Raw genomic sequence first — 27780 nt, 5'->3', positions numbered from 1 at the left:
GCTGACCTTTGATTTTGAAGAAATGACATACCCACTTTACCCCCAGGCTGTGATAAGTGCATCTGGGATCTGACTGATGACCTTCGGTTAGCAGCGCTCTCCATTGAAGAAAGCAAATCTGGTCTGTTGAGTGTGTCATCTGGTGCCGCTGCTCATAGGCATATGAATGAAATCAACTCCACCATCTACCTCCTCAAAGTATGCAGGAATGGTATACCTTCTGTGTATTTTCATTCTGGTTTCATAGGGTCACTCCTGGTAATTCCTGTCCATTTTGGTATGAGTCCAGTGGTTATATTACAGATTGTTAGACCTAGGAAATTATGAAAAGTTGATTACAGTCATGAACTCCAGCCTAAACCAAGAGCTGTCATCTATTAAAAAGGTTAATATGGAAAATGAAATGACTAAAAAACTAGTATCTATGTACAAAGCTATTGATGGAGGAGAAACACTCTTATTTCAGAGGAGCTGTACATTGGTTATTCAAGTCAACACTGCAGACATACCATTACCTTAGCTTCAGTTTGCTGTGTTTTCAGGAGTTTCTCTAAAAACTAACACACACACTCTCATTCTCTCTTTCCTCCTTCTTCCCTCCCTCTCTCTCCTGCCCTTACCTTTCCTTCTCACTGACACACATTCTTTCTCATCTCACACACACACTCAAATACACAGGCACACTCACATGCTCTGTTTCTCTGCCTAGATCTAGTGGTTAACATCTAATAAGCAAGTGAAAGGCAGGCAATAGTCAAAAACCATAACAGTGCTTGTATATCTAAGCTTTAAGAGGTGTTTTTTCCCCCTTTAAATCATGGGCTTCAGGGCTTCCTTGGTGGCACAGTGGTTGAGAGTCCGCCTGCCGATGCAGGGGACACGGGTTCGTGCCCCGGTCTGGGAAGATCCCACGTACCGCAGAGCGGCTGGGCCTGTGAGCCATGGCCACTGAGCCTGCGCGTCCGGAGCCTGTGCTCCGCAACAGGAGAGGCCACAACAGCGAGAGGCCCGCAAATCATGGGCTTCAATCACAACCAACGGATATTTTTTAAAACAATAATGATTTGCTGAAAGGATAATAGAATTAATACCAGCATACTTTTTTACTTTGTTAGTCAGTTTAGCATAATGGTTTAAGAGCAGAAACTTTGACACCAGAATGCTTGGATTCAAATCCCAGCTCTGACACTTACTAGCTATGTGACCTTGGGTAAGTTATTTAACCTCTTTATTTTTCAGTTACCTCATCTGGAATTGAGGATAATTATTACACCCACCTCATGGGTTGTTGAGGGAATTCAGTGAGTTGTTATATGCAGAGCAGTTAGAACAGTACCTAACATAGAAAGTGCTCATTACTCTGCTTTTTGGAGGTGCAAATGATATCCACAGCAATTGCCCAAATGTGCAAAGTGTAAAACAAAACAAAAATCACAAAATTGTAAACCTGGATGGTCTGGATGGAATCTTAGTAAGTACTCTATTCCCAGTTTAGGAATTGTTCTTAACCAGACTCATCTGTTTGGACACATGAAGGCACTGATTCTCAGAGGAGTTACCCAGACTCAGTCCTTTTGATACCACTTGAATCCTCTTTCCCCAACAGCACAACTTCAAGGTAGAAATAATTATTATATTATATTATATTATATATAATAATATTATAGCTGATGGGAAGTCAGTGCCAAGATTGAAGGGCTTACTCCAAAGTAATCGAAGGAAAGCTGCATTTGGACCAAACTGCTCAAAATGGAAAAGAAAGGGGAAAATGGTCTGAAATAAAGAGAATTGTTCTCCTTACACCAAAAAGAGGAAAGTGAATTTCTAAACTCCATTTGCACTGATTGACGTGGTTTATCATTTCCTCCAAGACCTGCGAAATTGAAGTTTTAAGGCTCAGACACCCAAGGCCACTGCCAGTCTATATTGTGCCTTTGTGCAGATTTGGAAAAGATACCCTTTCCCCAGAACCAGCACAGCCCAAGCCAGAATCTCCAGCCTGGTACGTGGAGCTTGCAGAATTTCTGCCCCTAGGGCCCTCTACCCCCTTGTGCAGACCTCAAACTTCATACCAGCCTGCTGTAGCCTGTGGACCCCACTATTTTGAGAATAAAGGCTCACACTCTGCTCTGAGTCCTCTTGCACTGAAAGAGTTTTCTGCATATTTTTACAAACCTGGTGTGCACATCTACTGACTATGGAAAAATACGTGTTTTTTTTTCCACAGACAAAATTGTCAGAAAGAGAAAACCAGTATATCCTAAGAAAGATACAAATCAACAATGCTGAAAACACAATGAAAAGCCTTCTGTCTGACGTGGAGGAATTAGCTGGAAGGGTATGTGTTCAGTTTCTGGGACTAACTTCAGAGATGGGATTTAGCTGGTGTGAGACTGGCTAGTCACAAATGACTGAGGCTTAACACAGCCCAGAAAAAATGCAGTGACCCAGGTGCCTTAAAATAAATCAAGGCAAGACCTGAGGAGAAAGTTAATATACTTGGTCTCTACTGTGTCTTCCCATTTTAATTGGTTTCCTTGAAAAAACAGGTTTATGGAAAACTCTCATTGTGTTTGCTGCTGGTAAATATGGTTGATACATGTTTTAATTAGGATAGTCGTTCAGTTGTTCACCTTAACATTTTATGGCTAAGAGCAATAGAACACCCAGAAATAAACTTCATTATATAGAATATAAAATTTAAATGTTTGCTAAAGTATGCATTAAATAATAAAAGGAAAGAAGAGAAATTGTGTTGAGAAAGCAATTTTGCAGTTTGGCAGGAAAAAAACCCACTTTGGACCCTCATTTTATACCATATACTAAAATAAATTTCAGACAGATTAAAGACTTGAGCTTAAATCTCAAATCTACAAGAAAACACAACTAGATAATTATTAAACCTTGAAAGGAAATAATAATACATTTAAATATAGTGTGAAGAATTGTAATAAAAAGAAATAATAGATTTAACAAGAAAAAATTTCAAATACATAGTAAAACAACTAAATAAATGAAAAAAGTCAACAAGACTAAGAAAAATGTCGAGGGAAATATGACTTATAAAAGCTCTCAAAAATTAACAAGAAAAACATTAAAACATGAGCAAAGTCAATGTGAGAGACTATTAAATACATTCCCCAAGAGCCTAATGGAAAAATATCCATCCTCTGTACTAATAAAAAAAATACAACTAAGCCACAAGGCGCCATGTTTAACATGTTAAAATGTTGAACACATTTTTTTCCCTGATTATGTTCCACCAGTTCTGCCCAGAGTACTCTGGAATTTCTGCTTTCAGATACTGATGTTTGACGTTATAAATTGCTGAAGTTCTTTTCAAAAACAATTCTCATTTTCTACAAAAATAAAGGTTAAAATAACTCTGATAATCTCTTTTGACCTTGGACCTCTTAAACTAAGAGATTATGTTTCTAAAAATGTGAATTACTCTAATTGGATCCTTGGAAGATTCAACTACTTTTAAATGCATATAAAAATTGTGTCCCTCCCATGCAATGGAGCATGTTAATCCAACCATGAGCGTTTGAAGAGCAGTGAGATCGCTTAAGTTTCAAAGGAAATACCAGGAAAGAAATCTTTGTGAAAACTCGTTGTAATTTCATTTGTGTCATGGCTATAACTTACTGAAAGTGTCTCAAATTCTTGAGGAAATATTTTCACCAAGATTAACTCCTCCCATAGCTCAGACATGGACTTACTGATTCTTTTGTTGTACCGTTTTCCTACTTCCAATATAAGTTAAATGCAGGCTTTCATGGGGAGAAAATAGTGCAAGCTTGAAAGGGACATCACAGAAAAGGCTCCTGAACAATGAGAACAGACCACCAAAGCCAGAAGTTGATGATAAAGCGACCGGAGCATTCACCCAGCTGTTGCCATCGATTCTTATTGAAAATAACATCCTTCTGGCTACGACACAAACAGTCCTGATGGTGAAGGAACCTGCTGAAACATTTTGAAACAAACACCCAGAGGGGGTCTTAATGACTTCTCAAGCATCCTTCAAGCCCTTAGTCTAGAAAAATCCATAATTGATTCTTAGAAGGATTTAAGAAAAGCTTTATCTTAGAAAGCCTTCTATCAAAAAAATAACTAATATTTAGCTTTAGCTAGAGTGAAGGATTCCACTGTAGATTCCCACAGTGTGATAAAAAAAATCACAGTAATGTTGCCTCTTGAACTTGAAAATATGGTTGATCCTTGAACAACACAGGTTTGAACTGCACGGGTCCACTTATATGCAGGTTCTTTTCAGTAAATACGTACTACAGTATTACATGATCCGCAGTTGGTTGAGTCCACAGATACAGAACCTCGGATACAGAGGGCCAACTGTAAAGTTATATATGGATTTTCAACTGTGTCGGTGCCCCCAACCCCTACGTTGTTCAAGGGTCAGCTGTACCTCTGTATGCAAAGTACCTGTCACATGAATCTCATGTAATCCAAATCTCACAATTTATATTAACCTAAAGTTACTGTGTTTTTTCCCGACCTCCATATCTAAGTCCTCTAGCCCCCTTTTGATAAATCTTACTGCCTTTTCCCACCTGCTACTTCTGGGAAACCCCTACAGGATGCCCATGAACTTGTGTTCCCAAATAGCTGCTGCTCAGAAAGGTCTCACTTGTGCCAGTGCTGACCATGTCTGTAATGAAAGTACCAAAGCCTATGTCAAGATTCCACTCTCCCATGTTCCCAAAGCCACCATGCTCGAAGTCAGAGTGGGACTAGGCTACAAGCAGAAGTGAAGATGGTGGCCCTCTCTCAATCTCAGTGCTGCCCTTTGCCATCTGGATCTCAAAGGCACACTGTAGAGCCCAGTCTCCAAGGGCTGGCCCAGGAGGGTGCTGCACCATTCCCTCCACTTCTCCATCTCCTCCCTACTCCTTCCCTATGTGGAGCCACAGCAAAAGTTCCCCATATATCAACACGTACAAAGATCTTTACAGTTGGGAGGAAAGTGGGTCACTTCCACACATCAAAAGCAACTGAGCCTGATCTCTGAGCCTGATCTCCAATCCTGATAAAAAGACAGGACAAAAAGTCAAAATATGTTTCAATTCCAATTGACCAGAAGATTGAAGAACTTTGGCCTTGGCCTTGCAGAATATTAAAGCAAGGAGCAGAAGACAATGCTGAAGAAGTTCTCAGAGGCCAAATCATGAAGAACCTTTCCCACCATGCTCATCCTGTGGACTTTGGAAGATATTAGAGCATTTACCTACAACAATGAGCTGATTAGGTGTGAAGTTTCAGAAACATTCCTCTGAAGCGGGGATGGTAGGTTTAAGACTCTGAAGACAGGGACACCCGTCAGTAGACTGCCGCAGTAGTCCAAACAAGAGTGGTCAATTCCTGCCTTGTCTTCATTGGAAAAGAATTTGCAGTGAGCAGTGGTAACGTGAGACTGTGGCGGTGGGGACCAGGAAGAGAGGCCAGAATGACAAGTGGAATAAAAATGACTCAGTGACCAACTGGATATGAAGAGTTGCAAGGATGTAAGCTCTGACGTGGAGAAATAGATGGCCAGGACTAAAAACTCAGAATGGATTTCCCTGGACCTTTTAAGGGTGAGCTCTCTGTGGATGCCAGAGATTTGAGTCTGTAGCTCAAGAGAAGAGATCAAGGCTGGAAAGGTATTTGGAAGTCAATGTTTAGGAGAGAGTTAAACCCGAATTAGATATCACTGTACAGATTCTGAAATGGCATGCCAATATTCCTACTAGCATTTTGTCCAGCACTGCCCCTGTTTATGCTTGTCTCCCAGAGTGATTATTAAAAGTTCCCCTTTCACTCTCAAAAGTGTCCCAGTTTAAACAATAAAGTATATGGCCATCCTAGATATTATCATCCTCAATTTAATAGTATTCTAGGTACACTATACTTTATGCACTGTATAATAAATAAAATTCTTGCCACTTTTTACATCAAATATGTACAAGGAGAATTCGCTGTTGAGGTGAGTAAATGATTAATCCATTTGTAATGCTAAACATCAACCAGCTTATAGTTGAAAGCTAATTTTTTAATTTCAGTTTTTCTTAAAGCATGGTGCACCTGTTTTACCATGTGCCCATATCATTATTTTCCTTCCATAATCAAAGTTAAAGAAAAAGTAAAACTTTCAAATAAGGCGTCACTATATATTATATCCAGTAATTTTGCAATTTAAAATAACATGTTCCTCTTTGCCGCAGTCTTTTATTAAATACATATATCTAAGCGCCCTCTGGTGTTTGTCAGAAGAGGTTGTCTTAGAGCTATGACATCTGCCAGCTGTCTTTCATTACTTCAATAATTCTCAAAGTTTCCATATCAAGAAATCAATTAAATGAACACAGTAATAACAATAAATCTTTTCCCCTGAAGGATAAAGCCAAAGTCAAAAATACACATGTTGTGTTTTTTAAGTATAACTCAATTTAAACGGGACCAAAAATCAACTTGTTAAAATTTTTTTAATGTTTTATATGTCTGTGTCCCTATTTTTTAAAGGCGGGGAGGGGTGACATCAAGAATAGATTCATCTTATTTTCTGTATCATCTAATTTTAAAGTGGCCACAGATTTTTGTGTCTCTGGAAAGCATTAGAACAGGATAAGAGGGAGACTGGAATTGGGGGAAAGAACATCGTGACTCAAGATTGCAATGTCCATTCAGAGAGCCCACACTTTAGGGAAGGGGCTGATGGCCGCAGTCTTGCTGCGCAGAGAGCTTTGTATGGAGGAGATTTCGGATAAAATGCCCGAGGAAAGGCTCCTGGGGCATGTGTCTGCTAGGATACCATGTCTGCATTCTCTTCCTTGATGAAGAGCCACTTGCTTGGGTTATGCTTGGGAAGTGTAAAAACATTCCAGGTAAAATCATGGCCTAGTCCTCCAGCTGGAACAGTGGATGAAAGGAGAGAAATTTGAAATAGCCACTCTCCTGTCCTGGGGGAGTCTACCAGCCAGAACTCTGTGTAGCAGATCACCCTGCAGTCCAGTCAGGTACTGCAGCCCTTTGTCACAGAGCTGAGCCAAAAAGACACTGGACGAGGCAAGTGGGCACTTCACCAAATGCCAGACTGAAGAACTCTCCCTCCTCTCAAATATACCCATGAGTCAGTCTTTCTGATGCCAAAAGGAAGTACACATCCCCATGCTGTGCATACAGGCCTGTGTCCTGGCCTTGAACCATTTTTTAGATCAGCTTCTGACCTTATACATACAGAGAGAAATACACACGTACACATGCACACCCACACATCCTTTCTTCAGGAGCCACATTTGAGCTGGGATTTCATTTTGACAAATCCTACGTGGGAGCTCTGTGAAACAGAGTTGAAAGAATGAAAACGGCTTCTCAGGGAAGGACTTCATTCACTCTGAGCCAAAGCTGCTTGAGTAGTTATTTGTGCACAAGTGCCATCAACGTTGATGGGAATTTGGAAGGCAGCACTGAAAGTAGCATTTAGCACAGTGAGCATAATCCTTTAAATCTCTGTGGCAATTCAGTTGCAGCAGTGGCTGGACCACCCAGAAGCCACTGAATGCATGGAGCATTTTGAGATCTGCCTGCTTTCTCAACAAGTTTCCTTTTGAACCTTTAATCATTTCAGTCAGCACAATGACAAACTGATCAGCAGACATGGCTAATTCCCTAGCCTGGCATCTTGAGATACAATAAAAATTCAGAGGGTAAATTACATATATAAGATGGTTGGTTTGGGTTGAACTGTGATTGATGGCTTAGGAATAGCATCTATAATTCTAAAGTGGGTCATCACATCCGTCTTCATGCATGATTTCTGAGACCATGTTCTATATTCTAGAACTTTAACATGTCAGGGAAATTTATGTTTATGGAATACATTATGCCCACCCACCCCCACATGCACATACACAACCTTTCCTTCTTGCAAATTTAATCTGGTATTTATGCGGATTATTTATAGGAAAGTCAAGCCACAAGAAAGAGCCAGTTGGCTCAGAAGGAAAGCATGGATACCATTAACCACGCAACTCAGCTTGCAGAGCAAGCCCATGATGTGAGGGATAAAATCCAAGGTAAATATATTCTCTTCTGGTTTAGCTTCATATCAAGGAATCTTTCATGTTATTAACAACAATAAAAATAGTGGCTACTGTTAGTGTTTATTGTGTGCCAGGACCTGTTGTTAGAGTGTTATAGGTTTAAACTCATGTAAGATCTTCTTTCAGGTTTGTTTACCTGAGACTTCTGAGCACTCATCTCTGCTTACTATCTATTTTCAATAATAAATGCACAGGGTAGAGGGAATTCCCTGGCAGTCCAGTGGTTAGGACTCGGCGCGGCAAGGCCAAAAAAATAAAAAATAAATGTAGAAAATCATTCCCTTTCTAGGCATTTCACAGAAATGGAATGCCAAAATACCTTTCTGGTAGAGGAAATTACATGCTGTGCTGTCTGTAAAATGCAAGAGTTGAGTAGGAGTCACATTTTTCTCAATAATATGCTGTGAAAACACTGCCTTTAGAGTGGCAGTAAACTGTCCACTAATCCAAATCGTCCTAAACTGTCTCTATAATGCTTTCCCAAGAACCAGGCAGGCCGCATGCTCTGGTCCCCAATCCAGAAGAAAAGCCAAGAGGGGGTGTGGAAGATTTCTTTGCCCTAAAGCATAAAATTGTAGCAGACTTTACCTTTCTTCTTGAGGGTTTACTTATTTGTGTTCTGACTTCTCACAAGTGCAGGCTGCATTTTGAAGACTATCTTAATAGCACACTGAAAACCAGCCTTCAATTTACCGACAGAAAACAGGCGATTGTGTTTGTTCTAAGATAAAGAGAATTTCCTTGGGTTACAGTCTGCTAAGATACAGTATTTGTGTGTTTCCATAGTTTTTATTATCCTATATATTTAGAGCTGGATGACAACTCCAGGTGCATCTCAAGGGCACACGACAGTAAAGGGACCCACAGTGGAAGATTCATATCTTTACACTGAGCTATAGAGAACATATTCCAGGAAAAGGGATGTATGGAGCCAAGATTAATCTTTTGCTGTATTTCCTTTGGTGCCCATAATATGTAATAGAAACAAATGGTATGCATTTCAAACATCCCCTGCTCCCATCCTCACTATCTCATGCTTTTGCATCTACAAATAAAATATTCTTTTCCTATAATATTTTAGAGTTACTGTTGATTTATTCGAAAAGTAAGATTAAACCTAGATTAGCTGATCTCATCTAATTAAGAAATAAATGTCCCTCTAGGCAGCAAATAAAGCCAGTATCTTATTAAGCCATTGAGAAAAAAATGTCACCTTTCCTGTTGTAACTCAAATTTTGATTCTAAGTTGTTTCATTTGGAAAGAATCTAAGTCCTCTTATTTGACCCTTAAGGCATAGGAAAGAAGGAAAAAATACAAAAGAAATGTAAAGAGGAAACAATAATTTACCTTTTTTTTTTTTTTTTTGCGGGACACAGGCCTCTCACTGCTGCGGCCTCTCCCGTTGCGGAGCACAGGCTCCGGACGCGCAGGCTCAGCGGCCATGGCTCACGGGCCCAGCTGCTCCGCAGCATGTGGGATCTTCCCGGACCGGGGCACGAACCCGTGTCCCCTGCATCGGCAGGCGGACTCTCAAGCACTGCACCACCAGGGAAGCCCCTTACCTTTTTTAAAATAATATATGAACAGTCTCAAAGACCAAAGGCAAAAATATTGTTCTCTGTATTTCCTTTTTCTAATCTAGACCAGATGTGGCTAAAATAAAATAAGCCATATTGTAAATATAATATCTGCATCAAAATGCCAAGAAATCTAGCATTGCAAGTGCTAGATCTGAGGAAAAGTATCTATGTTTAGTTTATTTCAGGAGTTGATATTTTAGACTTTACTTGAAAAGTGAATATTTAATCCCTTCATAAGTTTTTTTCTTTTTTTTTTTTTTAACATACCTTGGTTTCCCTAAAACTTTCTCAGTAATATTTACAACACTGAAAACCTCTTCTCCCATTTATCTCCCTCTCTTCAGAGTTCAGGGATGCTTCACAACACCAATAGTGTGTCATTCCTTATTGCCAGCCATCTCCAAACCACCTCTAAAATAACTACTGGTGACCTTCAAGCTATTATCCATATAAAATACAAGCCCTTATCCTGGTATGATTTATGTGAGACCAGTGTTGTTTACCCATCTTGTCTGGCCAACCACATAGATCATAGTAAACCAAAGACAGACAATTTCATTTATGCCAGGAAGATAAAATGCTTCCTCCTGGAGCTGCCATAGGACAAGGTGGCAATTACATAACTATCATCTGATCATATGTAGTAGGAAGAGGGAGCCAGAGGCCTGCTCAGCGCCGCCAGTATTCAGACAACTCATCTAATGCCTCTGAGCCTCAGCAGTCCCTGTTGGTTCTGAAATTCTCCGTCCTACTTACAGATGTGGGGTGAAAATGACCCAAAGTCAAAACGGCACAATCTTGACAAGCAGTCATACCACAGAAGGCAAATAGCAATTGCAAAAAAAATGTATATATTAATTAGCAAAAACTCACATCCTACTATAGCAAACCTTTATATTGTATCTAGTCTGTATGACAATCTGAAAGACTTGTTTAAACAACCGTCAATATACAGTCATTTTGGCTTAGAGCTTGGGTAAAATCCTTGGCTAAATTGCAATTAATATCTCCAATGCCTACTGCATGTGACAGGAGATACCTCAGAACATTTTCTCCATATTATGTATTTTATATAAAAGGTTGGTCAGAGACCCCAGATTTGTGTGTCTTAAATATTAACAGTTTTGAATCAGAATAGAAATCAGATTCAGCTGAAATCAGGGCAGGCTTTGTATTAATTCCATTCCTGTTCTGAAGACACCAAATGAAAAGCAAAGAAGGGTGATTTCCTCGGGTTTAACCTCTCCCTGGAATATATGATGAACTCTGATGCCAACACGTTCACAGCATGAACATCAGCATGCTGTCTTTGCTGAGTCTCTCTTTCCATTTTAGGATCAGCCCTTCCCTTTGTCCTCATTGTCCGTGTTTTCAGTGACATCGCTGTCAAATGCCCAGTCATCTCTCCCTACTGTCTTCTCTCACCGTGCCCTTCCTTTCAGAGATCAACAACAAGATGCTCTATTATGGGGAAGATCGGGAACTTAGCCCTGAGGAAATCTCTGAGAAGCTGGTGTTGGCCCAGAAGATGCTTGAGGAGATCCGACGCCGTCAACCGTTCCTCACCCAACGGGAACTTGTGGATGAAGAGGCAGACGAAGCCTATGAATGTAGGTGTATTCGACTCCTAGAGCCCAGCATGTGTCTGCTTCCTTTGTGGGTCCAGGAGAGGACCCCCAGTCACAGGGCAACATTTGGTCAAAGCAACCAATTCCAAATATTCAGTTATTTAGAGTTTATACGTGGCCTCAGGGAGTCATTCAGGACAACTTGACTGTATGACCAGGATTTTTAGATCCAGGCCCAACCTTGAGCTTTTGAGAAACAGCTGAGATTCCACAAGGAATCTACAAAATTTTACTCCTGAGGAGAAGAAATAGGAACTTAGCAGTTGGTGAAAAACAAGGGAAGGAAAGCTAAGGGGAACCAATTACCAGAACTACAATAAGAAGTCTCATTGAGAAGACAGTAAAGCTACAAGCCCAGCAACATTCATGTTCCAATGTCCATGAATGACTTTTTAATGACTTTGAGCCTTCAATGGAAATTGAACATTTCCTTTAATGATTAATGTAGGTAACAAACCACAGTAGTATTAGTGAATCTATGACTTGGTCACTGTATCAGTTATAAATTAGTATCTCACAGTCCACCCCAAACATATTCATTTAAAACAATAACCATTTATTTGCTTGTGATTTCATAGGTTGGTAATTTGGGCTGGACTCAACCTAGATAGCTCATCTCTGCTCCGTGTGACATGGTCAAGCTCACTCACATGTCTGGGGTCTTAGTTGAAATGGCTGGGCCTCTCCCTCCATGTGGGGTTTTATCCTCAAGGAAGCTAGCTGAGGCTCGTTCATATGTCAGAAGCCTTCCAGGAGGGCAAGAATGGAAAGGGCAAGGTCTCTTGAGGCCTGGCCTTGGAACTCAGCAATGTCATCTTCATTCTGTTGGTCAAGACTGTCCAGATTCAAGGGTGAGGAAAAAGACTCCGTTCTTGATGGGAAGAGTTACAAAGAATTTGTGTCCATTTTAATCTACACAATCAACAAAAGAAGCTCCAGGTTTGCATATCATATTTTAGTTGTTACTGTTAATCTCACAATATTAAATTCATCAGTAATTCAAAGTTTTAGCAGTTATTGGTCTCACCTCTAAATCTTGTTAGTTAATGCATTAATAAAGAAGCACATATATTATTATATTACCAATTTTTTTAATATACTGGTCTTTTTAATTCTATGTATTTTATCTTGTGCATTTTAAAATACATAAGAAGGGCTCCGAAGGCTTCACCAGATTGTAAAGGGGCCCATGATACAGAAAGGGTTAGGAACGCCTACGTTAGATCATTTTCCTACAATTGTTACTATCAACTTCTGTTAAAACTTACTGTGAATATTCTCGAAGAGGAACATTCTGGACATAAAGGCCTATTGTGATAGCAAACTTATAAGGTCTTAGAAACAGTAAGAAATAAAGAAGAATCTCAGGCCCATTTCAGAGTCAGGATGAGGCCAGCAGTCAGGAAGGTTGGAGCTCTGATGTCACAGCCAGATACTTTCACACTCCTTGCCTATTTTGGGATTTAACAAGACTGTTCTGGGGAAATGGAACCAAGTACATCTCCTACTTAGCTGCCTTCCGCCTAGTGAATGCATTTTCAACCACTTTCTCAACTCAGCCATGAACTTTGTATCTTCTGCTCATGGTGATGAAAGTAAATAGAAAACCTCAATAAGACAGACTGATAGTCCCTGGAGAAAAAATAGAATTAAGGCACATAATCAATGTGTGTAACTTTGATCAGAGAATTAAGATATATGCAAAGTCTAAGAATATATCATTGCCATTTAATCTTCTTTCCAAGATAATGATTTAGGTTTGACCTAAAGGAGCTAAGTAAAAACAGCTACCTGGAGAGAATACAGAAAATGAATGGTTGTGAACATCATTTGCCAGTAACAGACAAAACAACTGGGGTTGTCTCTAATAGTAAGACTGTAGTATATCCAAGTTTCCTTTGTATGGTCAAATTATTAGTAATCTTGGTAATAATAAACCTAGTTTAATTACATCATTTCTACTTAAAGCATAATCTTCATGGGAAAACTAATCAACTCCCATTTTAGCTAATGGTGGTCCAGGGGCTCCTAAACCCTACAAAATAGTATTTAAAACTTCACATATCAAAGATGGGGCTGTTTTTGTGAACAACAGCTTCAATTGCTATTGCTAAAGAAGACATACCCTGATGAATTTGCATCTTTCTAAGTGCGGGATGGGATGGGAGGAGAAGGGAGAAGCCCAGACTGAGTTCCTATGTACCTTTCTTCCCAGTGCTGAGCCAGGCTGAGAGTTGGCAGCGGCAGTACAACGATACTCACTCTCTGTTTCCTGTGGTCCTGGAGCAGCTGGACGACTATAATGCTAAATTGTCAGACCTCCAGGAGTCACTTGACCTGGCCCTTGACCATATCAGGGATGCCGAAGACATGAACAGAGCCACAGCAGCCAGGCAGCGGGATCACAAGGTACAGTGGACACTCTAACTGTAAATGCATTTCGGGCATATACAACATGAAGTTATGCCAAGAAGGGACAGTTGGTAAACAGTTTTTTTTAATACTGGTACATTTAAATCTTTATTTTTAAAATTATCTGTACATTTTTCGCCACAATAATTTGCTAATATAAGTGTGTACACCTAAACTCAAGTTGAAACCATTGTAGTTGTTGAGCTTGTGCATTGATAAGAATGCAGTTGTTCCTGGTGCTTGTGTCCACCTGTGTTGGATGTATTGCTCTTGCAACTGAGTAAACAAGGCATGATTCCTGTGCCTAACTTTTTTTATACTGAGAGCAGTAAAAATCCCAAAGCAACCCGGAACCATGTTCCTGTAAAGATGTGTATAATTTTTGGAAGGGCCTGAAAAGCAGATCTCACAGCCTGGCTGGTCAGCAGCTGCAGAGATAGGGAGTCTAATTCAAGCTAAGGTCATACAATTACAAAGAGGTGAGAAAAATTCCCAGGCTTGGCCAGAGGTTGCCAAGGCAGTCACCCTACGGGGCCAGGATTTGTGCATGCCCATACCGCCAGACTTAGAACTAGTGATGCTCACACTTCTGTGCCAAGTGATGCACACACTCATCACCAAGAGTGGTCATCTTCTGATAGGAAGACACCTGCCTCTTTGGACATATTTATAAAGGTTAGAGTGAAAAAGCAATGTCAAAAATAGGAAGCAACTGTGAGCAAACTCATTACTTTAGCTATGTTTATTGTCAGCAAACCCAACTTAAATTAGGTTCTCTGCCCTGATTTTCAGTCATCACTTTCTCTTAGTAAGTCATTGTAAAATTTCCTAAATAAAAGTGAGTTAATCTTTTGCATTCCTACACACCAATGATGAAAAATCTGAAAGAGAAATTAAGGAAATACTCCCATTTACCATTGCAACAAAAAGAATAAAATACCTAGGAATAAACCTACCTAAGGAGACAAAAGACCTGTATGCAGAAAACTATAAGACACTGATGAAAGAAATTAAACGCAATATAAACACATGGAGAGATATACCATGTTCTTGGATTGGAAGAATCAACATTGTGAAAATGACTATACTACCCAAATCAATCTACAGGTTCAATGCAATCCCTGGCAAATTACCAATGGCATTTTTTATGGAACTAGAACAAATCATCTTAAAATTTGTATGGAGACACAAAAAACCCCGAATAGCCAAAGCAGTCTTGAGGGAAAAAAACGGAGCTGAAGGAATCAGACTCCCTGACTTCAGACTATGCTACAAAGCTACAGTAATCAAGACAATATGGTACTGGCACAAAAACAGAAACATAGATCAATGGAACAAGATAGAAAGCCCAGAGATAAGCCCACGCACCCATGGTCAACTAATCTATGACAAAGGAGGCAAGGATACACAATGGAGAAAAGACAGTCTCTTCAATAAGTGGTGCTGGGAAAACTGGACAACTACATGTAAAAGAATGAAATTAGAACACTCCCGAACACCATACACAAAAATAAACTCAAAATGGATTCGAGACCTAAATTTAAGACCAGATACTATAAAACTCTTAGAGGAAAACATAGGAAGAACACTTTGACATAAATCACAGCAAGATCTTTTTTGATCCACCTCCTACAGTAATGGAAATAAAAACAAAAATAAACAAATGGGACCTAATGAAAATTCAAAGCTTTTGCACAGCAAAGGAAACCATAAACAAGATGAAAAGACAACCCTCAGAATGGGAGAAAATATTTGCAAACGAATCAGCGGACAAAGGATTAATCTCCAAAATATATAAACAGCTCATGCAGCTCAATATTAAAGAAACAAACAACCCAATCCAAAAATGGGCAGAAGACCTAAATAGACATTTCTCCAAAGAAGACATACAGATGGCCAAGAAGCACATGAAAAGCTGCTCAAGATCACTAGTTATTAGAGAAATGCAAATCAAAACTACAGTGAGGTATCACCGCACACCAATTAGAATGGGCATCGTCAGAAAATCTACAAACAACAAATGCTGGAGAGGGTGTGGAGAAAAGGGAACCCTCTTGCACTGTTGGTGGGAATGTAAACTGATACAGCCACCATGGAGAACATTATGGAGGTTCCTTAAAAAACTGAAAATAGAATTACCAAGTGACCCAGCAATCCCACTACTGGGCATATACCCAGAGAAAACCACAATTCAAAAAGACACATGCACCCCAGTGTTCACTGTAGCACTATTTACAATAGCCAGGTCATGGAAGCAACCTAAATGCCCATTGACAGACGAATGGATAAAGGAGATGTGGTACATATATAGAGTGGAATATTACTCAGCCATAAAAAGGAACGAAATTGGGTCATTTGTTGAGACGTGGATGGATCTAGAGACTGCCATACAGAGTGAAGTAAGTCAGAAAGGGAAAAACATCATATATTAACGCATATATGTGGAACCTAGAAAAATGGTACGGATGAACCAGTTTGCATGGCAGAAATTGAGACACAGATGTAGAGAACAAAAGTATGGACACCAAGGGGGGAAAGCCGTGGGGGCGGGTGTGATGAATTGGGCGACTGAGATTGACATGTATACAATGATGTGTATAAAATTGATGACTAATAAGAACCTGCTGTATAAAAAAATAAATAAATTTTTAAAATTTAAAAAAAGAAAATGAGATTCTGTCTGTTTAGGTATTCTCAAAAACTCCAAAGCTCCACCTTCCCAAGACTGTTTCTATCTCTTTTTAAGTGTCAGGAAACTTTGTTTTATTTTTTGCATATGTGAAATGGATACTGAAGCATGCTAAATAGTGCTAATTATTGTCGTTTTCACTAATTATTAGTTTCTAAACTTTCTTTTGTTCAAATTGTCCATCTTTCTGTGGGATATCTTTGTTTCAAAGCTAATTTTATTCATTTCTGTCTAATGCTATATCTGGTAAATGACAGAAACCCTTTAATTTGAAGCATATCATTTTCCAACTACTGCCAATGAGCTTATCAGGCAGTGCTGTTCACACGTGGCTTTGAAGTTTGGTTGTTACTTCAGGGTGTTAGCTGTGTTCCATTAAGGCAACTCAGATAGAAGTGCTTCTGGAAGGGGTCATATCTCAAACTCTATAACAGGAAAACTGCTCTGAGACAGCTAGATAATACCAATCTTTTTGACCTCCCTTCCTTACATACTTTAAAATATTGCTTTTGTGTAGAGCTGTATTAACTACCTCTCCTTGTGAAGACAAGAACAATTAACCCCAGATAGTCGCACTGTATTAAGCTTGATGGATTTTGAGGGGAAACTGATTTTTTTTAATGTTCTTGCTTTAAGAGGATGATCAAATGAGATACTTTTCTGTCCCTAGACCTATGTCTTTCCCTGTAGCAAGGTATTTGGAGAAGATGGGTTTAATTCTTCTTTTCCACTAAATCAGAAAAGAGTCCAGGGAGTGAGAAAAGACATTAAGATGAACTTAGAAAGTTTTAAAGTGTGTCATTCAAGTATAGGCTTTTATAATTATTTCTGTGATATCCTAGATTATACCATAACAAAAATTTCAACTCTAATTTAAATTACCATTTCTAAAGTAACCAGCTCATTTTTTACTCAGATTATAAAATGGGTCTTTTACTTTTTGCATGTTAAATTTCATTCTGTGTTGCTTTCAATCTCTGAAGCTCTACAATATTTCGTCAAAATCATAAGATCCCTGACTCTAGAACCCCAGAGTCAAAGTATAAGTTAAAGTATTCATCAAAAAATATATCCACACTTGGAACAACCCAATCGAAAAATGGGCAGAAGATCGTAATAGACATTTCTCCAAAGAAGACAAACAGGTGGCCAGTAGGCACATGAAAAAATACTCAACATTACTAATTATTAGAGAAATGCAAATCAAAACTACAATGAGATACCACCTCACACTGGTCAGAATGGCCATCATTAAAAAGTCTACAAATAAAAGGGACTTCCCTGGTGGTGCAGTGGTTAAGAATCCGCCTGCCAATGCAGGGGACACAGGTTTGATCCCTGGTCCAGGAAGATCCCACATGCCGCAAAGCAATTCAGCCCGTGTGCCACAACTACTGAGCCTGCACTGTAGAGCCCAAGTGCCACAACAAGCCCGCACGCCCTAGAGCAACTACAGAGCCCACGTGCCTAGAGCCCGTGCTCTGCAACAAGGGAAACCACAGCAATGAGAAGCCTGCGCACCACAACGAAGAGTATCCCTGCTCACTGCAACTAGAGAAAGCCTGCGTGCAGCAACAAAGACCCAATGCAGCCAAAAATAAATTAACTTTAAAAAATTAAAAAAAGAAAAAGTCTACAAATAACAAATGCTGGAGAGGGTGTGCAGAAAAGGGAACCCTCCTACACTGTTGGTGGGAAAGTAAGTTGTTACAGCCACTATGGAAAACGGTATGGAGGTTCCTCAGAAAACTAAAAATAGAATTACTGTGTGATTCAGCAATCCCACTTCTGGGAATATACCCAGACAAAACTATAATTCAAAAAGACACATGCACCCCTATGTTCATAGCAGCACTATTCACAATAGCCAAAACATAGAAACAACTTAAATGTCCATCAACAGATGAATGGATGAAGAAGATGTGGTACATATATACAATGGAATACTACTCAGCCATGAAAAAGAACAAAATAATGCTATTTGCAGCAACATGGATGGACCTAGAGATTATCATACTAAGTGAAGTAAGTCAGAAAGAGAAAGACAAATACCACATGATATCACTTATATGTGGAATCTAAAATATGACACAAATGAACCTATCTACAAAACAGAAACAGACACATAGACATGGAGAACAGACTTGTGGTTGCCAAGGGAGAGTGGGGGAGGGAGAGGGATGGATTGGGAGTTTGGGGTTGGTAGATGCAAGCTATTACATTTAGAATGGATAAACAACAAGGTCCTAATGTATAGCACAGGGAACTATATTCAGCATCCTGTGATAAACCATAATGGAAAAGAATATTAAAAAAAGAATGTATACATGTGTATAACTGAGTCACTTTGCTGTACAGCAGAGATTGGTACAACATTGTAAATCAACTATGCTTCAATAAAAAAAAAACTGAAAAAAAAGAAGAAAAAAATATAACCACACTTGGGCAATTTCCCTCCTCAGAACATCTGAGCATCTAACATAAAGAGCTCAGAGTAGGAGGAAGCAAGATCACAATTTTATGTTTTGATAATAGGGCCATTTTAAATTTTTGAAAGGACATTAAGATTCTTTTGTATATACTTTATTCCTGTCCAAATGAGCTATTTGTTCCTGGCCCAAAGTTAGCACATGATAAATGCTTTTTGGAATTAATTCAGTTTTCAATTACTGCAAATACAGAGCCTGTTCAATGCTATCTCCCTAGCCCCATTTCACATTTATGGAGAAAGAGGCAAGGGCCCTCTCTGGAGTGTCAACTCTCTTTGATGTGGTGGCACTGTAAGTAATAATCATAACTAAGTTCTTTGAAGCTCCTGAGGTGCTTACTTTCATTATCTCCATTTTATAAATGAGAAAGCTGAGGCTGGGCCGGGTCGAATTACCCAGAGTGGCACAGCAATTCATTGGTGGGTCTGGGATAGGAACCTGGATCTGTCGGAGTGCAGTGGCAGCAAGCTGACAGCACTATCCCTGATGCCTTCTTTATCTAAAGCGACCTTTTCTTCCTCTCTCCCTTGCTCTTCCTCATGCAGAAACAGCATGACAGAGTGAGGGAACAGATGGCAGGGGTGAACGAGTCTCTGAGGATGTCTTCCGACTCACTGACAATGCCTCGGATGATCCTTTCAGAACTTGATGACATAATAAAGGTAAGGACACACGTGACTTGTTCAGGTTAGTATTTATAGCAGGTTAGAAAAGGAGCTCAGTGTCACAGAAGAATAATCAACTCCAATTCAATCTATCAAGTTAGCTGGAATTGTAAAAATAAGATCAGTTGACTGAATTTTTCAGTTCCTTTCATTGTACAGTTGCCACTAGCCACACATGGCTACTTAAATTTAAATTACTTAAAATGAAATAAAATTAAAATTTAATTCCTCAGTCACATTAGCCACATTTCATGTGCTCAACAGCACCACATATGGCTAATGTCTGCCATTTCGTTCAGCACAGATAATCACAGAAAGTTCTGTAGAAAGTGTAAATCTAGATACATCCTACTCACTCTTTACTTGTAAGTTGTGTGTTTAATAAAGCTGATATTCAAAATCAATAAATGTCACATTTTTAAAGTAGAAATTTTCTGATGAATGCATCACGAAAGTACTCTTTTTTTAAATTTAATTTTATTTTTTTTATACAGGTTCTTATTAGTCATCAATTTTATACACATCAGTGTATACATGTCAATCCCAATCACCCAATTCAGCATACCACCATCCACACTCCCCCGCAGCTTTCCCCCCTTGGTGTACATACGTTTGTTCTCTACATCTGTGTCTCAACTTCTGCCCTGCAAAACGGTTCATCCGAACCATTTTTCTAGGTTCCACATACATGCGTTAATATACGATATTTCTTTTTCTCTTTCTGACTTACTTCACTCTGTATGACAGTCTCTAGATCCATTCACATCTCAACAAATGACTCAATTTCATTCCTTTTTATGGCTGAGTAATATTCCGCTGTATATATGTACCACATCTCCTTTATCCATTCGTCTGTCTTAGGTTGCTTCCATGACCTGGCTATTGTAAATAGTGCTGCAATGAACATTGGGGTGCGTGTGTCTTTTTGAATTATGGTTTTCTCTGGGTATATGCCCAGTAGTGGGATTGCTGGGTCACATGGTAATTCTATTTTCAGTTTTTTAAGGAACCTCCATACTGTTCTCCATAGTGGCTGTATCAATTTACATTCCCACCAAAAGTGCAAGAGGGTTCCCTTTTCTCCACACCCTCTCCAGCATTTGTTGTTTGTAGATTTTCTGACGATGCCCATTCTAATTGGTGTGTGGTGATACCTCACTGTAGTTTTGATTTGCATTTCTCTAATAATTAGTGATGTTGAGCAGCTTTTCATGCACTTCTTGGCCATCTATATGTCTTCTTTGGAGAAATGTCTATTTAGGTCTTCTGCCCATTTTTGGATTGGGTTGTTTGTTTCTTTAATATTGAGCTGCGTGAGCTGTTTATATATTTTGGAGATTAATCCTTTGTCCGTTGATTCGTTTGCAAATATTTTCTCCCATTCTGAGGGTTGTCTTTTCGTCGTCTTTATGGTTTCCTTTGCTGTGCAAAAGCTTTGAAGTTTCATTAGGTCCCATTTGTTTATTTTTGTTTTTATTTCCATTACTGTAGGAGGTGGATCAAAAAAGATCTTGCTGTGATTTATGTCAAAGAGTGTTCTTCCTATGTTTTCCTCTAAGAGTTTTATAGTGTCTGGTCTTACATTTAGGTCTCGAATCCATTTTGAGCTTATTTTTGTGTATGGTGTTCGGGAGTGTTCTAATTTCATTCTTTTACATGTAGTTGTCCAGTTTTCCCAGCACCACTTATTGAAGAGACTGTCTTTTCTCCATTGTGTATCCTTGCCTCCTTTGTCATAGATTAGTTGACCATAGATGCGTGGGTTTATCTCTGGGCTTTCTATCTTCTTCCTTGATCTACATTTCTGTTTCTGTACCAGTACCATATTGTCTTGATTACTGTAGCTTTGTAGTATAGTCTGAAGTCAGGGAGTCTGATTCCTCCAGCACTGTTTTTTTCCCCTCAAGACTGCTTTGGCTATTTGGGGTCTTTTGTGTCTCCATACAAATTTTAAGATTTTTTGTTCTAGTTACGTAAAAAATGCCATTGGTAATTTGCCAGGGATTGCACTGAATCTGTAGATTGCTTTAGGTAGTGTAGTCATTTTCACAATATTGATTCTTCCAATCCAAGAACATGGTATATCTCTCCATCTGTTGGTATCATCTTTAATTTCTTTCATCAGTGTCTTACAGTTTTTTGCATAGAGGTCTTTTGTCTCCTTAGGTAGGTTTATTCCTAGGTATTTTATACTTTTTGTTGCAATGGTAAATGGGACTGTTTCCTTAATTTCTCTTTCAGAGTTTTCATCATTAGTGTATAGGAATGCAAGAGATTTCTGTGCATTAATTTTGTATCCTGCAACTCTACCAAATTCATTGATTAGCTCTAGTAGTTTTCTGGTGGCATTTTTAGTATTCTGTATGTATACTATCATGTCATCTGTAAACAGTGACAATTTTACGTCTTCTTTTCCAATTTGTATTCCTTTTATATCTTTTTCTTCTCTGATTGCTGTGGCTAGGACTTCCAAAACTATGTAGAATAATAGTGGTGAGAGTGGACATCCTTGTCTTGTTCCTGATCTTAGAGGAAATGTGTTCAGTTTTTCACCATTGCAAATGCTGTTTGCTGTGGGTTTGTCATATATGGCCTTTATTACGTTGAGGTAGCTTCCCTCTATGCCCACTTTCTGGAGAGTTTTTATCATAAATGGGTGTTGAATTTCGTCAAAAGCTTTTTCTGCATCTATTGAGATGATCATATGGTTTTTATTCTTCAATTTGTTAATATGGTGTATCACATTGATTGATTTGCATATATTGAAGAATCCTTGTATCCCTGGGATAAATCCCACTTGATCATGGTATATGATCCTTTTCATGTGTTGTTGGATTCTGTTTGCTGGTATTTTGCTGAGGAAATTTGCATCTATATTCATTAGTGATATTGGTCTGTAATTTTCTTTTTTTGTAGTATCTTTGTCTGGTTTTGGTATCAGCGTGATGGTGGCCTCAGAATGAGTTTGGGAATGTTCCTTCCTCTGCAAATTTTTGGAAGAGTTTGAGAAGGATAGGTATTAGTTCTTCTCTAAATGTTTGATACAGTTTGCCTGTGAAGCCATCTGGTCCTGGACTTTTGTTTGTTGGAAGATTTTTAATGAAAGTTTCAATTTCATTACTTGTGATTGGTCTGTTCATATTTTCTGTTTCTTCCTGGTTCAGTCTTGGAAGGTTATACATTTCTAAGAATTTGTCCATGTCTTCCAGGTTGTCCATTTTATTGGCATAGTGTTGCTTGTAGTAGTATCTTAGGATGTTTGTATTTCTGCAATGTCTGTTGTAACTTCTCCTTTTTCATTTCTAATTTTATTGATTTGAGTCCTCTCCCTCTTTTTCTTGATGAGTCTGGCTAATGGTTTATCAATTTTGTTTATCTTCTCAAAGAACCAGCTTTTAGTTTTATTGATCTTTGCTATTGTTTTCTTTGTTTCTATTTCATTTATTTCTGCTCTGATCTTTATGATTTCTTTCCTTCTGCTAAGTTTGGGTTTTGTTTGTTCTTCTTTCTCCAGTTCCTTTAGGTATAAGGTTGGACTGTTTATTTGAGATTTTTCTTGTTTCTTGAGGTAGGCTTTATAACTATAAACTTCCCTCTTAGAATTGTTTTTGCTGCATCCCATAGGTTTTGGATCATTGTGTTTTCATTGTCATTTGTCTCCAGATATTTTTTGATTTCCTCTTTGATTTCTTCAGTGATCTCTTGGTTATTTAGTAACGTAGTGTTTAGCCTCCATATGTTTGTGTTTTTAACGTTTTTTCCCCTGTAATTCATTTCTAATCTCATGGTGTTGTGGTCAGAAAAGATGCTTGATACGATTTCAATTTTCTTAAATTTACTGAGGCTCGATTTGTGACCCAGGATGTGATCTATCCTGGAGAATGTTCTGTGCGCACTTGAGAAGAAAATGTAATCTGCTGTTTTTGGATGGAATGTCCTATAAAGGTGAATTAAATCTATCTGGTCTATTGTGTCATTTAAAGCTTCTGTTTCCTTATTTATTTTCATTTTGGATGATCTATCCATTGGTGTAAGTGAGGTGTTAAAGTCCCCCACTATTATTGTGTTCCTGTCGATTTCCTCTTTTATAGCTGTTAGCAGTGGCCTTATGCATTGAGGTGCTCCTATGTTGGGTGCATAAAAATGTATAATTGTTATATCTTCTTCTTGGATTGATCTCTGTAGTGTCCTTCCTTGTGTCTTGTAAGATTCTTTATTTTAAAGTCTGTTTTATCTGATATGAGTATTGCTACTGCAGCTTTCTTTTGATTTCCATTTGCATGGAATATGTTTTTCCATCCCCTCACTTTCAGTCTGTATGTGTCCCTAGGTCTGAAGTGGGTCTCTTGTAGACAGCATATGTATGGGTCTTGTTTTTGTATCCATTCAGCAAGCCTGTTTCTTTTGGTTGGAGCATTTAATCCGTTCTCATATAAGGTAATTATTGATATGTATGTTCCTATGACCATTTTCTTAATTGTTTTGGGTTTGTTTTTTTTTTAATTAATTAATTTATTAATTTTTGCTGTGTTGGGTCTTCGTTTCTGTGCGAGGGCTCTCTCCAGTTGTGGCAAACGGGGGCCACTCCTCATCACGGTGCGTGGGCCTCTCACCATCACGGCCTCTCCCGTTGGGGAGCACAGGCTCCAGATGCGCAGGCTCAGTACTTGTGGCTCACGGGCCCAGTTGCTCCACGGCACATGGGATCCTCCCAGACCAGGGCTTGAACCCGTCCCCCCTACATTAGCAGGCAGATTCTCAACCACTGCGCCACCAGGGAAGCCCTTTGGGTTTGTTTTTGTAGGTCCTTTTCTTCTCTTGTGTTTCCCCCTTAGAGAAGTTCCTTTAGCATTTGTTGTAGAGCTGGTTTGGTGGTGCTGAATTCCCTTAGCTTTTGCTTGTCTGTAAAGCTTTTGATTTCTCCCTCAAATCTGAATGAGATTCTTGCTGGGTAGAGTAATCTTGGTTGTAGGTCCTTCCCTGTCATCACTTTAAGTATATCTTGCCACTCCCTTCTGGCTTGTAGAGTTTCTGCTGAGAAATCAGCTGTTAACCTTATGGGAGTTCCCTTGTATGTTATTTGTCGTTTTTCCCTTGCTGCTTTCAATAATTTTTCTTTGTCTTTAATTTTTGCCAGTTTGATTACTATGTGTCTCAGCATGTTTCTTCTTGGATTTATCCTTTATGGGACTCTCTGCGCTTCCTGGACTTGGGTAGCTATTTCCTTTCCCACGTTAGGGAAGTTTTCGGCTATAATCTCTTCAAATATTTTCTCGGGTCCTTTCTCTCTCTTCTCCTTCTGGGACCCCTATAATGCGAATGTTGTTGCATTTTATGTTGTCCCAGAGGTCTCTTAGGCTGTCTTCATTTCTTTTCATTCTTTTTTCTTTATTCTGTTCCTCAGCAGTGAATTCCACCATTCTGTCTTCCAGATCACTTATCCGTTCTTCTGCCTCAGTTATTCTGCTATTGATTCCTTCTAGTGTATTTTTCATTTCAGTTATTGTATTGTTCATCTGTGTTTGTTTGTTCTTTAATTCTTCTAGGTCTTTGTTAAACATTTCTTGCATCTTCTCAATCTTTGCCTCCATTCTTTTTCCGAGGTCCTGGATCATCTTCACTATCATTATTCTGAATTCTTTTTCTGGAAGGTTGCCTATCTCCACTTCATTTAGTTGTTTTCCTGGGGTTTTATCTTGTTCCTTCATCTGGTACATAGCCCTCTGCCTTTTCATCTTGTCTATCTTTCTGTGAATGTGGTTTTTGTTCCACAGGCTGCAGGATTGTAGTTCTTCTTGCTTCTGCTGTCTGCCCTCTGGTGGATGAGGCTATCTCAGAGCCTTGTGTAAGTTTCCTGATGGGAGGGACTGGTGGTGGGTAGAGCTGACTGCTCTGGTGGGAAGAGCTCAGTAAAACTTTAATCCCCTTGATTGTTGATGGGTGGGGCTGGGTTCCCTCCCTGTTGGTTGTTTGGCCTGAGGCAACCCAACACTGGAGCCTACCTGGGCTCTTTGGTGGGGCTAATGACAGACTCTGGGAGGGCTCATGCCAAGGAGTACTTCCCAGAACCTCTGCTGCCAGTGTCCTTGTCCCCATGGTAAGCCACAGCCACCACTCCCCCCGCCTCTGCAGGAGACCCTCCAACACTAGCAGGTAGATCTGGTTCAGTCTCCTCCAGGGTCACTGCCCCTTACCCTGGGTCCCAATGTGCGTACTACTTTGTGTGTGCCCTCCAAGAGTGGAGTGTCTGTTTCCCCCAGTCCTGTCGAAGTCCTGCAATCAAATCCCACTAGGCTTCAAAGTCTGATTCTCGAGGAATTCCTCCTCCCGTTGCCAGACCCCCAGGTTGGGAAGCCTGACGTGGGGCTCAGAACCTTCACTCCAGTGGGTGGACTTCTGTGGTATAAGTGTTCTCCAGTCTGTGAGCCACCCACCCAGCAGTTACAGGATTTGTTTTACTATGACTGCGCCCCTCCTACCATCTCATTGTGGCTTCTCCTTAGTCTTTGGATGTGGGGTATCTTTTTTGGTGAGTTCCAGTGTCTTCCTGTCGATGATTGTCCAGCAACTAGTTGTGATTCTGGTGTTCTCACAAGAGGGAGTGAGAGCACGTCCTTCTACTCCGCCATCTTGGTTCCTTTCCCACAAAAGTACTCCTAGCTCATTTTTATTACCTTTAAAAGGATTTTTTTTTTTTTTTTTTTTTGTGGTACGCAGGCCTCTCACTGTTGTGGCCTCTCCTGTTGCAGAGCACAGGCTCTGGACACGCAGGCTCAGCAGCCATGGCTCATAGGCCCAGCCGCTCCGCGGCATGTGGGATCTTCCTGGACCAGGGCACGAACCCGTGTCCCCTGCATCGGCAGGCGGACCCTCAACCACTGCGCCACCAGGGAAGCCCAAAAGGATATTATTTTAAAGTCATCTGATCACCATCTCATTCTTTGACTATTTTAGCTTCCTTTCCATCCCTGTCTTCCTCTCCATCCCTACTTCCACCACTATCCTTGCTGACATCAAAATCCAGATGGATGAGTCCACCAGCTCTCAGACCTCCGGTTCCTTGAACTTCTGTCCAACAAGCTTTTCCTCCCATTCACCTCTGTAATCCCTGGTATGACCAGACCCAGATCTTGTCATCACTAAGAATGCCTCTCCCAAATCCCAGTATCAAGCACCTCCCTCCCTGAGCATGACCTCTTATCTCACTTACTATAAAAGGCACACTCCACCAATTCTCTAGCCAAGGCAAAACCTCCTCCGTCTGGTTTGCCGTTCCTTCCTTAAGCTAAAATTATCAGTATAATCTTTCTTTGCAAACACCCTTTACTTCCATACTTACCTCTTCCCCTATTGTACTCACCTGAGAATTCTAATCCCTTAACCCTGTAAACCCAAGTACCCTCAGCATCGTGGCCACACCAGAGAAGCCAATATGACTGGTGGGAAACCCACCTCCCCTTCTATCAGTCTGGCTGGTGAATTTGCTTCATGCTTTGCTGAAAATTAGGAACAAAGAGAGGATAATTCCCCTCATCTTCCCTCCCCAAAGCTACCAGTCTACCTGCATGTGTATCTACACTTCTACCTTCCTACCTATTATAATTAGTGAAACGTCCCTTCTCCTGTCAAAGTTTACTCCCTCCACCTATGCTCTGAATCCCATCCTTCCTCTGCTCAAAAACATGGTTGCTGGGTTTCACTCCCAAACTGTGCCCTCTCTCTTCTGTTTTGCCCAATTCTTACTCTTTACTGAATCGTTACTGCCAACACAGAAACATACTCTAGTGTCTCCTACCTTTTAAAAATTAAAAAGAAGAACAACCCTGCTCACATCCCCTCTAATCTCTGCCCCATTACTCTGCTTCACAGCAAAACATCTCAAGAGTCATTTACAGTTGCTGTTTCCACCTTCCAGCCACCCGCTGACTACTGTACTCAACCCACTCCAAGTGGGATTCCATGTCCCTTCACTGAGACTGTTTTTGTCCAAGTCATTAGCGACCTCAACATAGCCAAAACCATGGTTGTTTCTCTCTCCTCAGCTTTATTAGCCCTGCCACTAATTACCCTTCCCTCTATTTTTAAACACTTGGAGCTCCTGTCCTGGGTTCTCCAATACCCCACTCATCTGATTCTTCTCCTTCCTCCATGGCCATTTCTTCTCAGCCAACTTTGATAGCTTCGCCTCTGCATGTCCACTACATGGTAAATATT

General features: G+C 39.9%; 1 protein-coding gene across 4 annotated transcripts in view; it reads left to right on the top strand.

The window, feature by feature from the left end:
* The window catches only part of LAMA4 (laminin subunit alpha 4), a 161013-nt gene that overhangs the window by 71436 nt on the left and 61797 nt on the right, over positions 1-27780 (top strand). For 3 of the 4 annotated variants that reach the window (XM_029223945.1, XM_029223944.1, XM_029223946.1), the window contains exons 8-13: positions 47-198; positions 2228-2338; positions 7964-8075; positions 11126-11293; positions 13527-13720; positions 19447-19563. In XM_029223945.1, the coding sequence (XP_029079778.1) occupies positions 47-198; positions 2228-2338; positions 7964-8075; positions 11126-11293; positions 13527-13720; positions 19447-19563 (854 nt within the window). Of the gene's footprint in view, positions 1-46; positions 199-1871; positions 2003-2227; positions 2339-7963; positions 8076-11125; positions 11294-13526; positions 13721-19446; positions 19564-27780 lie in introns of those variants that run through there. The other variant, XM_029223948.1, reaches the window with a different exon arrangement.

This window comes from Monodon monoceros, unplaced genomic scaffold (assembly GCF_005190385.1).
Source record: "Monodon monoceros isolate NGI ecotype Baffin Bay Population unplaced genomic scaffold, NGI_Narwhal_1 Super_Scaffold_15, whole genome shotgun sequence".
NCBI lineage: Eukaryota > Metazoa > Chordata > Mammalia > Artiodactyla > Monodontidae > Monodon > Monodon monoceros.
This window is presented reverse-complemented; position numbering and strand designations above follow the sequence as displayed.